The following is a 12,656-nucleotide window of genomic DNA, read 5'->3' on the forward strand; positions in this document are numbered from 1 at the left end:
ACGCTGCGGGCCGGCCCATTAACGCGCACTGGGTGGGGAGGGGAGGTGCGTGACAAAAATGGTGGGGAAAATTAGTACAACCTGGGATTCGAACCCTGGTGTTAGAGGTGGGACTGAAAGCCTTGAGCCACTGTGCCATCTCTGAGTTTCCAATATATATGCAGTATCACCTCTATATAAGAACTTGGTACGACGGCGAATTTGGAAAAAAGCGAATCGTTTTTTAGTTTAACTTACGGGTGGCATTGGTGGGTAATTCTTGCCAACTTTAAGGGTATTTTTTATGACGTACGACCAGAAAACTAATTTGCTTTATTATTATATATAATTAATTATTATTATTATTATTATTATTATTATTATTATATTATTATTATTATTAAATTAAATTAGATTAAATAAATTAAATCTTGATTAGTTTGAATAGGAGAAAGATAGAGTCCGATTGTAGTTGGGTTTGTTTCCATAGTTTTGCTTATGCGCAGGCAGGCTCAGGCCTTTGTACGGAAGAGTTAGTTGAATAAAAATACCAGAAAACGCATCACCTTGGGATGCACCAAAAATCCTTGTGTTTACTGATCCGTGAGGGATTTCAGAGCTGCTACGCGTAGGATTTGATCTGGTCGAATTCTTGCGCAAGTTTTTTTTTGTTCTTTGGTCTTCTTGCGTTTTTGCTTGATCCGAAGAGTTGTACTACTACTTCTACATACGCTGCTGCTGGTGCGACGATTGCTCATCGACGTTCTTGCTAATTCATTGAGTACCGTGAAAGATTGGACCTACGAAGGACTCGCCGTCTAGTCGGATCACATCACTACCTTCCTCATGGGATGTTCACTAAGTGTTGTACCCGTTTTTTCGATTGTTCGTCCTAGGACGAGTGTAACTGACTTCCTACCTTTTCAATGAAAAGAAACACAAAGGTCTTTTGCGTTTTCTCAAAAAAAAATTAGGACAGCCGTAATATCTTCTTATGCAATTGTTTAAGAACCAAACCAAACACTAGAAAACTTCTTTTGCAAGGGAAGGATATTTCATTATGGGCTACATAGAGACTGAAATAAGTGAACATCTTATAGTAGTGAACGGAAGTAATAACTAAGAACACAAAAATTTCAAGACACTCCCTTTTACCTTCAAAGAGGTAAGAGGAGTGCTTCCTCGAAACTTTTGGTTGATCAATGGTAATATTTATGTATATAAATATGCTATAAGTATACAAAATTGAACAGAAATATTGTTGACATATTTAATGCTCGCTTCTTACATCTTCTTTACATATTATGCTTGTTGGTTAATCACAGGATATAACATCTCATATCAATTTGGGACCATCTTAGAAGAGCTCAAGAATTTCACGGTAAACACTTGAAATCCAACATAAGGCACTAGTCTGTCTGGACTACATGCACCCCATTCCTGGAAAGTCTCGGTCATATGCCGATACGGAATAAAGGGGTCGAAATGATCAGGTTTCTGTTTATCGATCCACAGAATATACATCCTTTCAGGTCTGAATCCCAGCCAGACATCAATCTTACAGGTCTGCTGACGAGCAGGCCCTAAGCCCTAGCACAGCACCAGATACAAATGCTTCTTACACAACAATATGATGCAAATCTGCCACACTCGTAGGCTTTAAAATTTGTCTAGTGCAGCTCTTCTCAGGCTTGCTCTCCATGCATCCCAAAAGACCCTGCATGGAGGATTCAGGTCCACACATTATGGAATCGGTCTTTTCGCCACACCTCCTTCACATGGTGGGTTGCCCTTTTCATCAGGAGGACCCAACAGGAATGAGCTTGACGACAACGGCGATCGGCATCCCGACGAGGCCAAGGAGCACGCTGGCTAGCCACTGGAGACTGGTGAGAGGCGTCGTGTTGGCAAACTCGCCGAGGAATTGGACCATGATGAACTGGAAGACAACGGTGCTGCTGAGGACACACATGAAGACATAGTTCTTCAGCATGCCCTTGAGCACATTGAGCTTCTCCATCTCCCTCGAACTTATCTCATTGAACACCTGAGATAGCACACGCAAATCTAGTGAGAGTCCAAGTTTGCCATTAAAAAAAATGTGCAATCTTATTTCAGAACTTTGACACAACAGGTCTGCATGTCGAACTATGCACCTTTGCTTTCACCAAATTCATAGTAACCCTCTACCAGCTGTGTTTATTTACCTAACTATCAGAGCATTAAACTATTGCGTTATTATTTTTTAAGTTCGCGGCCTAGGGGTTCTTGAGACCATCACAAATTGCCTTGCCTTCTGTAGGTTATCACCAAGGTCCCGGTAAACACATCACCAGTGGAAAAGAGGGGATTTACAGCAGTAGACATACCTGGCAGAAGACGAATGAGTTGAAAATAATTGTATTCAGCACTATATCAGCATCAGAGCCTCCAAGCCCAAAAAAGGTTTTTCCTTGCGTCTGGAGATACCACATAACAACAAATTGGTATAGAGATTGCCCAAAAATGTTCCTCCACATCACATTTGTGATGAACTTCCCTGTTCTTCCTACTGGCTCTCTCTTCATCAAGTCATCATTGGGTGGTTCAGTGGCCAATGCAAGTGCGCCAAGTGTGTCCATAATCATGTTGACCCAAAGAAGTTGAACAGCCGTCAGTGGCGCATTTCCTATCATTGCAAGTGCAAATTATCAATAGGAGGGTATGTTATAGGAAGTAACAAGAATCATCAAGACTAGGAGGTATACCTGTAAAACAAGCTGAGGAGAAGTTAACTAGTAAAGCCACAACATTAACAGTTAACTGAAACTGCACAAATTTCTGAATGTTGACGTAAACAGAGCGCCCCCATCTGGCAACAGTTACAATTGTAGAGAAATTGTCGTCCAGAATGATGACATCGGCACTCTCTTTCGCCACCTGAATAAGAGTGCATTAGGCTAGTGAATAACATGAGTGGAAAGTTAAGCCAGGATACAATGTGGACTTGCAATATTCAGGTCCTGAAAGGCTGAATAAATTTGCATAACTCCATTAAAACAATACGGTATGATACATCTTCTAGTAGATTAGCATTCATTGGCTTGGTCTCTTTAATGATCAAGCATTCTCACCTCAGTCCCGGCAATGCCCATTGCAAGTCCAATATCTGCTTCATGCAGAGCAGGAGCATCATTTGTGCCGTCACCAGTAACAGCAACAACTTCATTGAATGTTGTGCGCAAATGCTTTACAAGTGTATGCTTATCCAGCGGTGATGATCGGGCCATTACCTTCAATACACGGAATTACGGGATGAGCTTGCAGATAGATGGTAAGCACTATTAGAAGTCAACAGGACATTATAAACACATCAAACCTGAATTTTTGGAACAAGCACAAGGAGTTCCTCAAGAGTTTTCTCCCTGAAATCCGGTCCCTCGATAGCCAGGCCATCTTCGGTGAGTATACCACATTCACGGGCAATCGCCTTTGCTGTATTTATGTTGTCACCTGTGACCATTCTCACCGTAACTCCAGCAGAGCGGCAAATTGCAACAGACTCTCTCACACCTGGGCGAACAGGATCTTTAATACCTACGATAGCAATGCATGTGTACCCTTGCTGTGGTAATTGCTCTTCAATGGAAAAGCCTTCTTCCATTTCCCTGTAAGCAAGGCACAATGTCCTAAGAGCTTCATTAGCAAAACCATCAATAATACCATTGAGCTTGCCAGCAGTTGCTTTATCAAGAGGGGTAACAGCACCTGTCTCATCTATGAACTTATCACATGCAGCCAAGACTATTTCTGAAGCACCTTTACAATGTGAACGGTATCCTCCTTCAGCAAGCTCAAGAAGGACACACATCCTCTTTTTTGTTGAATTGAAAGGCTCCACTTTCGCAATCTTAGTTTCAGCACGCTTTGCCTTAAAGTTTCCACCTATTGACATTGCAAACTCCAATATGGCTGTCTCTGTTGGGGTACCAAGGATCTGGTGTTTCCCATCTTGGTTAATAACAACCTCTCCACCTGTATTGTTAAATATAGACTCGAGAAGAGTTCTGACAACATTTTCTGGAAGTTCTGAACACAACTTAGACGCATTCTGAGGACTGTTAACCTCTCTGATATTTCCACAAATGCAGGTCTTGACAACAGTCATATGATTAGTTGTTAGTGTCCCTGTCTTGTCACTGCAGATGGTAGTAGCTGAGCCCATAGTTTCACATGCAGCTAAGTTGCGAACCAGCGCCTTGTCATTCATCATTTTCTTCATTGCAAATGCCAGACTCAGTGTGACTGCTAAGGGCAATCCCTCAGGAACAGCAACCACAACAATGGTAACTGCAATTGCAAAATGCTCCAACATTGCCAGTGCATCATCCCCTGACCAGCTTAAGAGCAGACCATCGTGATACTTTTTGCTGAGTAACCCTTGAGACAAGACGATGAAAGTTATGACAGCGAAAAATAGTCCGATCTGACCAATGATAGTTGCCACTCCATTAAGTTTGACCTGCAGTGGGGTTTCATCGTCCCCGCCTTCGCTGAGAGTAGCCATTAGTTTTCCCCACTGGGTTCGCATACCAACTGTTGTAACAAGCATCTTGCAGGACCCATCTTGGACCTTGGTACCCGACAAAAGAAAAGGGTTTTCTTCATTTACAACAACAGGTTCACTCTCGCCGGTTAGGCTGGACTCATTAATCAAAAGAGAAAACCCAGAAATGAAGAGCCCATCAGCAGGAACCTGATCTCCGATTGCCAGATTGACGACATCTCCAGGAAGAAGATCATATATCGATATTCTTTGCCTGAAACCTTTCCTTGTAACTTGCACTTGAATTTTTCTTTTCTCCTTGTCCAGGTCCTTGAATTGCAGCGACTGCCGATAGTCACTTGTCGCGGTAACGAAAACAACCAAGAGGATACTTGCAACAATTCCTAGACCATCATGAGCACCTTTTGGCCATCCTTCCATCGTAATGCCAACAACTAACGAGACAAAGGCGCAAATAGCAAGAATTATAAGAGTTGTATCTTGAAGAGCTTCCCACACAAACACCCAGAAACTGCGGGTCTCGCTTTCTGTGAATTTGTTTATTCCATATATGTCCTGCCTACGCTGCATGCTGTCCTCAGCTGTATCAAGCCCATCCGTCGGCGAAGTTGCAAGCTTGGCTGCTAACCCGGCAACTCCGCCGTGGATGATCAACTTTTTACTGTCATGGCCCTCAACAATGGACCCCAGTTCATCAGCGCAAATCTGAAACCCTGCAGCCTTGACTTCTTCAGGGACAACATACTCACTTCGAAGTTTGAGGCCTGGGGATATTTGTTTGTCAGTGGCACGGTTAGATACTAGGAAATGTTCAAAACTACCGAGAAAACATGAAGTTGTGCAATCAATTATTACCATGTATAAACTGCAGTGCAGCTTTCGACACCAGCACGGCAACCCGCAGCTTCTCCTGTCACACATCAACAGCATGAACTTCAGTAACCTCATGAGATAAGAGCAGAAACTAATTATAAACCACTTAAGGATCGAATTTGGTACAGTGATTATTCTAGAATAGGATTTCAAACTAGCCACTCCCAACACCCATTATGGCCGTGCACTAGGATAGCACTGTTCTACTGAAAACAGTGCAAAGAAGTCATATGCTGTCGTTGCAGCAAACTAGGCAGGTACTCCCAAATTGGCACTAGCTCCATTCACCGATCTCAGAAGCAGATCACATACGCCCCAAAATGCTCCAACAAAACACTGTAGAATTGGTTAATTCACTTGAGAACTCCACGAGGCGTGTAGCTAAACCAGCCGGTCACTGGCTACAATCCTACCAACCCTCCTAAGCCAAGCTAAGCTAGCAGCAGCACTCTCGGTGCTCGAAGCTAAATCTTGATGGAGGATGCGGCCGGCCGGCGTGAATCCGTACGAGCTCCGGTCACGGCAGCCAGGCCGACCCAGCTCCAGCAACCAGATCCCAGAACCGCCGCAGATCCCGGCGGGAAACCCCACCCGAACCCACCAGGCGATGCCGCGCAGAGGACCAATTTAGTTAGCCAGCAGCAGAAGTGGGAGAGAGGGGGGCGGAGAGGAGGTGCGTACGTGGTTGGCGTGCTTGATGGCCTGCGCCTCGCCGCGCTTGTCGAGGTTGGCGGTGAAGCGGAAGCGTCGCTTGGGGTTCTTGACGACGCTGCAGAGCTTGCGCCAGCGCCGCAGCGCCTCCTCGGACGAGTTCTTGCCCTTGACGCCCCCGAAGTTCTCCTCCAGGTAGCTCTCCATCCTCCCTCAACCGCCGCCGCCGGACTCCTCTCTCGCTCGCTCGCTCGCTGGGCTCAAAAAATCCCTGCCCCGGCGCGCATGAGCCGGGATTGAGGCGTTGGTTGGGTTTGTGGAGAGGATGGGGAGTGTGTGTGGGCGTGGCGACCTGACCCTGACCAATGAGATCGCGCGCTCGCTCGCGGAGTCGTCGGGTCAAACGAGTAGAAGTACCCGAAGTCGCTGCAACCGGAGGGCGCTCTCGTCTCCGGCCAAAGCATACGTACCGAGGGAAATCTTTTTCATTTTTTTTGCGCGAACAAAAGAAAATCTTTTCGTTAACGTCACTGATGCGTTTCTCTTCCCGGCAACGTCACTAGTGCTGCCAATGTAACAGACAACAAAAACGAAGATACAAGGAAGGTGCCTTTTAGAGGCGCCGGATACGGCGCGTATATATATAAAATCAATGCGCGTGTATAAATACTGTAGAGATAGAGATAGATATATACCTAGAGAGAGACGGTATACATAGATGAAGAGGTATAAATGAGAAGACAAATCTCGTTGTAGTACGTAGAATGTGTTTGGCAGCATGAAAAAGAAAAGGCGAAGGTAGCATAGCAACAGGAAGTATATTTTGCGCAGGCACGGACGCGTGATGAGACAAAACGAAGCGAGAGATTCTTTTGTTCCGGAACAAAAATACAGAGGAGGTGCATAACCTGCTGCACACTTTACACGGCGTGGAACACGGAGGCACTGATGGGATCGTGAGAATCACATGCTTAACCTCTTGGTCACTCGACTAAAAAAAACTCCGGGGCACTCCATCTATCAGTCTCAATAAACGAAAAGATCGCTCCACCTATCGTATTGATTTTAGTTTGTTTTTGAAAGGGCCGCCTATTGTTCGTTACTACTCCCCTGTACGGAATTACTCGTCCAAAAAATGAATATATTTAGATATATTTTAGTTATAGATACATCTATTTTTATCTATTTTTGTGACAAGTAATTCCGAAGGGAGGGAGTACTAGTATGGCACACGAAACACCCTTTGGTGGAGTCGTCGGGCTGAATTCATTCGCCGGCTCAATTCTCTGTGATGAACTGAAGGAGTACATGCTCACACTGGCGATCGATTAAGAAAACACGGCGCTCGTTACTCTCGAGCTCCTGCCCTCTTCCCCGTGTCTCATGCCTAACCTCTAACGATGACTAGCTAATCCACTCACCCATGACAGGAGGTGCTTTATTTTTCTCTTTTCGAGCCTGTCTTGTATGTCTCGCCTCACGCGCTATCTGCACATGCCGGCCACGTGAGCCTCGCCACCAATCATTCACTCATTCATGCCAAGTGCTAGGTGCCATGTTCTTGTACGCAGACAGATCCACTACTAGTGTCAAGGACAATATTATAACCCCGTGGAAAATGAAGTAAAACAAAGGCACAACAAGTCAAGAAAACCAAGACACTAGTACCAGGTTTCACGGGCCGATTTAATCATACAGGGGCGAAACTCGTACCGTGCCATGTTGAATTCCATGCTCCACAACAGTCAAAAATTCGCAATACTCATACGCCAAAGCCCTCTGAAATTTGACAGGTCAGTCAGTCAGGTCTCCGTCCACATCAGTTTCCCTTCTCTGCTAACCCCCCGCTAGTGCGATGCAGAAACCGCATTGGCAACTTGCCTTAGAAAAACAACGGAAAATAAAACGGAGATCTGGATCCAAGCTCAACATGGCCAGAATGTCACAACAATTGCATGTGTGGGCATTGCATACGCCCGTGCTGAGATAATACCAACGGCCACGGGCATATGCATCACAAAACCGACCCTCGCACGCCAGATCGCATCTCCAGTTCAATTGCAAAGCAAAGCGGAGTAGTACATGCATGAGAATATTCCACAGCTGCTGCACCCACATCCACCGTATACGTATCACAGAAGTTTTGGCCCAGCAAAAACATCCTACAGCAGCTCGACTGTATGTATGTCCCGCACACAAAACAAAGCCGAGTCAGGTTTTAGTCAGAATCCGATGTTAGTCCGCCCTCGGGGTGAAACGCGTGGACCATCTTGGACAGGTGCTCGCCCATGTCCTCCATCTCTTCCCTCCCGAAGCCCCAGTCGCGGAGTATCTGCGTCCCCAGAGCGCCCCTTGCAACGCCGAACTTCTGGAGGCTCAGCGAGCGCCTCTCTATGAAGGGCAGGACCGCGTTGCTCGATCTTAGGCGTGCAGCCATCGGTATCGACTCGACGTCGACTGAACCCTTTGGCTGGGTTCCCTCCGCGTGGTTACTGAGGATCTCGCCGCGCTGGCCGATGTTGCTCCTGAAGATCGACGGGAACGGGAGGGGTATGGGGAGCGGGCAGGGTGACACTGAAAGATGGGAGAACTTTGGTTTTGTGGCTCTGCCTTCGTAAGCTGAGCACACAGAGCCCTGCACTTGTGATATTGATGCCCGATGCCCACCTGTGTCAACAAATTTACATTAAGTAATTGTAATTTCTACACGTAAATGTACAATTCAAGTATCAATGTAGCTATTAGTAAGTGACAACAGACAAAGAAAGAACTCAAGCAACAATTCAGCATGGCAGGCAGTGAGAATTAAATGGACTACTAGGCTTAACGATTCAACAATAACCTGCACGCAGAACTCCATGAACCACCAATGATTCAACAGAGTAAGGGTCTTCTTCTTCGTCACTGATTTCAGGGGTCAGTGTGTGCAGGCTTTTCATGTTCCACAGATCATTTCCATCTAGCAATTAAGAGTATGCAGTTAGCAAGAAAGATTAAGTTGCCACCCATGTCGGACCAAACAGGGAACATACAATGTGTACCTTTCAAATAAGGGGCAGGCATTGCTACGTCCAGAGCAGTAACCATGTTCTGCCTACCCTGATCAGATATTATGTGCACAAGTTCGCGCATATCAATATTACCAGATGAATGTGCTATGTTTGAAGCCGGACCAGCGTTTTGTAGTCTAAATGGTACAGTTACTGAATGTATCGCTGCTGCAGAAATTGCACTGGAGTGGAATGGTTTTGCATCTTGTATAGAAAGGAAGGGTGACAGAGAACCTGATGAGAAGAAATTAAATAACAATTATTTCCTATGCTCATGAAATAATTCGATTTAGATAATGTGAAAAATAAATAAGTAGACATATGCTTAGTAATGTACTGAGTATTACCTCCATCCCAAAAAGTTTGTCTTAGATTAGTGTCTAGATACATCCGTATCTAGACAAATCTAAGACAAGTAATTCGGGACGGAGGGAGTACTTTATAGTAGGGTGTGATGTGTACTGAGTTGACCAATAAAAAATACACGATACTTTAAAAGCTGAGTGAATGAGTTGATATTTCACAGCAAGTGTGATTTTTTTAAGGCTAACCGGCAGGTGTTCTGCCTTGTCATTAAGACAGTAAGTGTGATTAAGTGCAATGTTTTCAGCATAAGATCAAAATGCACAGGAAATTAAACAACAGTGATACCAAGCTACTGGAAAAAGTGTGATGCAATAAAAAAATAGTGGCACAGAATATGTTCCTGCCTGTTCAGCAAATATATAAGAATTCATACATCTAATCGTACTAGAATAAAGCAGAGAAGCAAATGCGGCAGTCTGGATGAAAGCATACTTTGACTGAGAGAAGGCAGTCCTATTGGAACCATCAAACTGCAAAAGGATGAAAGCTTTGAAAGTGAAACAGCGTCATGCAAAGATCTTGTAATGGTATCCCTTTGATTTCTGGATGATCCATGAGTAACTGGATCCCTCACACAATAAAGCAATACAGGTGTGTTTGTGTAGTCATCAGCAATGTTTTCCAAATAAGTTGCAGCTATGCTGGAAAACCCTCCCGAATCGTCCACAATAAACTGGATACCCTGTAGTTAATTACGGATTAATGCAAGACCTCAACAAAATGCATAAGGGGGAAACCATACAAAATCGTGCATTGAGCTAGTAAACATAAACCATAGTATAACTACAAATAGAGTATTCACTGATAGTTTATTGGGGAAAATATAGGACCTGAATGTGATCACATTCTTCAACAAAGAACCTTAGCTTCTCATTCATCTCCTCCATTAGAGACCATTCTGAAACTACCTCCCTTGCAGTTCCAAAGTTGTCAAACTTGTCAAAGTCTGTCCATGACCCATACATTTCATACAAGCTTTGAGGGTGATACTGAACCTTCGTATAATCAGTCCAAAAGTTGACATCCTTCTCTAAGCATTCAACTAAGTCCTTATCTTCTACACTTTTCTGAGAGTTGTTCCCACCATTGCTAGTGCTTGGGTTCGGCTCTTGTTCAGTTAAGCTTTGCAGAAACAAGTTCCGCCCATGAGGCTTTTCTACCGATCTTGTTACATTTCCAGACCTACAACATTTAGAATGGACTCATCAAGGTACTTTCTGAGCTTGATAAACTTTTCACAGATGGGTGCTCTCTAACTTGAGTTAATGATCGACAATATTAGCCTGCAATTACCCACTAATAGCATGATTTGCACAAAAGCACAGTTATCAGCGGGTCATTCCTAGGCTGAATGTTACTCTATGAAAAGAGTATGCAGATACCATGCAGAAATTGTGAGAGCAGTTGGATAAGTGCATGCATCATCACAATCTCCAAAATAACCATATTATGAGGGTAAGAGGCTAAGTCTAATTCACTGCTCCTACAGGTTGCAAAAAATTAGTATCAAGCAAACATATATACAGTAGGTTATATCCTGATATAGTGATATGTTCTTGCTTTGGCAATTTAAATATGCTCCATCAGTTTGTACAACAAGTCATGGATATCCAAAGTTACTTTCAGTTAGTCTGAATCTAGTGCATTTCTGGCCCAGTTGCACAAGCAATCCAAAACAACATTGGCAAAACCCTCCTGTTTCTCTTTAGCTCATGACGTATAAAAGACCACGAAAACAACCAACTATGCATGAGGGGCATAGTAGGCAAACGAGGCACGGACACAAATTCAGGAGAAGTTAAGAGTGTCACTTGCCATGTAGTGACATTGAGCTGATCCGAGGCAGCGCTACTCAGGCTCGGAGCACCGGAGGAACTTAAAGAACCAAGAGACCCTGCAAATGGTATAATTATAAAATGTAATGTACACAACCACTGACAAAATACTAACAGGTAAGTTACACATTCCCACAAAGGCATCTTGTCACACACTGCTATAGTTGGAGGGAATTAAGCAAAATAGCGCATACAAAAATTAAGAGCACAAGTAAATTACCTCGAGAACCGACAGATACCAAACGGGGGCAGTAGGTGGAGACGCCCTGACGAAATTAAGCAGTGTGACTAAGACGAACCGATGGAGATGATGCAGGATTTAAGATAAGCTCTTGGCCTGGCTCTACCTGGAGCGTCTCGCCGGTGCGGTACAGGACGTCCATGTCAAGCGGCGCGGTCCTGAAGGCGGCGTCTGCGCCGGGGTCGTCGGCGAGCCCGAGGAGCTCATCCTGAAGAGCAAGCAAAGAGACGGGGATTGAGTGCTTGTCGTCACGAAGAAGGTAGGGTTTAGGGTGTCGCGAAGGCGGTACCTGGAAGTTCCAGAAGTGGGAGCCGACGAAGTTGGCGAAGCCGCCGACCTGCACCGTCACGACCTCCCTCATCTCTCCCGTCGCCTCACGGGGACTGCGTGACGGAGCAACCAGTTGCTGTCGCCGCAGCCGGAGAAGAAGAAGATGGAGAAGCGGCTCGCTCGCTCTGTAACGACTTTTAGATGATGGGCTCGTTGGCGGCGGCGGCGGCGGCGGCGGCAGTGAGCTCGTCGGCGGGGTGAGGCGGCGGAAGGGGGTGGGGGGCGTGGACTGCTCGACGGGGAGCGCCACACGGTTCAGTCTGTTGTCAGGCTGAACATGGGCCCCGGGCTATACCATGGGCCTCCAGTCCACCACCAGCCTCTCTGCCACCAAGTTCCGACTACTAGGCTTGGCCAGCCTCAGCTGGTTCCTATTCGGCGCCCTCAGCGTGGTTCCTAGGGAACTCCTATTGGACGCATTCTGCGTCAAACAGCTATGCGACGCACGCACAGAACCCCGACTGGGCCGGCCCAATAGTGGGCGCGCTTGCTTGTACAGTAGCGCTGCGATATTAATGTGAAAAAAAAACCAAGCTTGCAATGATGCCAGGATTCGAACTCTGCACCTCCATGTTGCGTACGAGAGGAGCTAACCAATAGACGTAACAAGCCTTGTTGCTAACTATGAAGCGTGCTAGTATAAGAACTAATACCAATGAAGAATGTGGACAGTTTTTTTTTGAATTTTTCCAAACTTTCCTTCGAAATTGTGAATTTCTTTTAACAAACGGGCAGTGTACCAAAATACGATAAGAAAAATTAACAACTCAGAACTATTTTCAAAT

At 45.2% G+C, this 12,656-nt stretch overlaps 2 protein-coding genes across 2 annotated transcripts; both read right to left on the minus strand.

Moving 5' to 3' along the window:
* Positions 1 to 1,336: 1,336 nt before the first annotated feature.
* LOC119307602 (calcium-transporting ATPase 10, plasma membrane-type) lies at positions 1,337 to 6,436 on the minus strand. The gene is made up of 7 exons (XM_037583676.1): positions 6,080 to 6,436; positions 5,381 to 5,435; positions 3,338 to 5,289; positions 3,093 to 3,251; positions 2,727 to 2,898; positions 2,349 to 2,647; positions 1,337 to 2,026 (listed from the first exon to the last, which is right to left on the minus strand). The coding sequence occupies exons 1-7, from the start codon at positions 6,254 to 6,256 to the stop codon at positions 1,778 to 1,780; spliced, it is 3,063 nt and encodes a 1,020-aa protein (XP_037439573.1). The 5' UTR covers positions 6,257 to 6,436; the 3' UTR covers positions 1,337 to 1,777.
* A 1,650-nt stretch (positions 6,437 to 8,086) lies between these two features.
* Positions 8,087 to 12,403, minus strand: LOC119307603 (protein misato homolog 1-like). The gene is made up of 9 exons (XM_037583677.1): positions 11,831 to 12,403; positions 11,648 to 11,749; positions 11,521 to 11,566; positions 11,281 to 11,359; positions 10,296 to 10,647; positions 9,898 to 10,147; positions 9,091 to 9,333; positions 8,892 to 9,008; positions 8,087 to 8,716 (listed from the first exon to the last, which is right to left on the minus strand). Exons 1-9 carry the CDS (start codon positions 11,900 to 11,902, stop codon positions 8,268 to 8,270), a joined length of 1,710 nt encoding a protein of 569 aa, XP_037439574.1. The 5' UTR covers positions 11,903 to 12,403; the 3' UTR covers positions 8,087 to 8,267.
* Between the last annotated feature and the right edge of the window lie 253 nt (positions 12,404 to 12,656).

This window comes from Triticum dicoccoides, chromosome 5B, assembly GCF_002162155.2.
Source record: "Triticum dicoccoides isolate Atlit2015 ecotype Zavitan chromosome 5B, WEW_v2.0, whole genome shotgun sequence".
In the NCBI taxonomy this organism is placed as follows: domain Eukaryota; kingdom Viridiplantae; phylum Streptophyta; class Magnoliopsida; order Poales; family Poaceae; genus Triticum; species Triticum dicoccoides.

Bases quoted from the DNA above. Each gene is read 5' to 3' on its own strand.
- LOC119307603 (XM_037583677.1), bottom strand. From the start codon at position 11,902: ATGAGGGAGGTCGTGACGGTGCAGGTCGGCGGCTTCGCCAACTTCGTC. The intron at 10,648-11,280 runs GCAAGTGACACT...TAAATGTTGTAG, and splicing joins CAGCTCAATGTCACTACATG to GTCTGGAAATGTAACAAGAT. The intron at 10,148-10,295 runs GTCCTATATTTT...AATTAACTACAG, and splicing joins AAGAATGTGATCACATTCAG to GGTATCCAGTTTATTGTGGA.
- LOC119307602 (XM_037583676.1), bottom strand. From the start codon at position 6,256: ATGGAGAGCTACCTGGAGGAGAACTTCGGGGGCGTCAAGGGCAAGAAC. The intron at 5,436-6,079 runs GTACGCACCTCC...GATGTGTGACAG, and splicing joins CCATCAAGCACGCCAACCAC to GAGAAGCTGCGGGTTGCCGT. The intron at 2,648-2,726 runs GTATACCTCCTA...TTGCAATGATAG, and splicing joins CTCCTCAGCTTGTTTTACAG to GAAATGCGCCACTGACGGCT.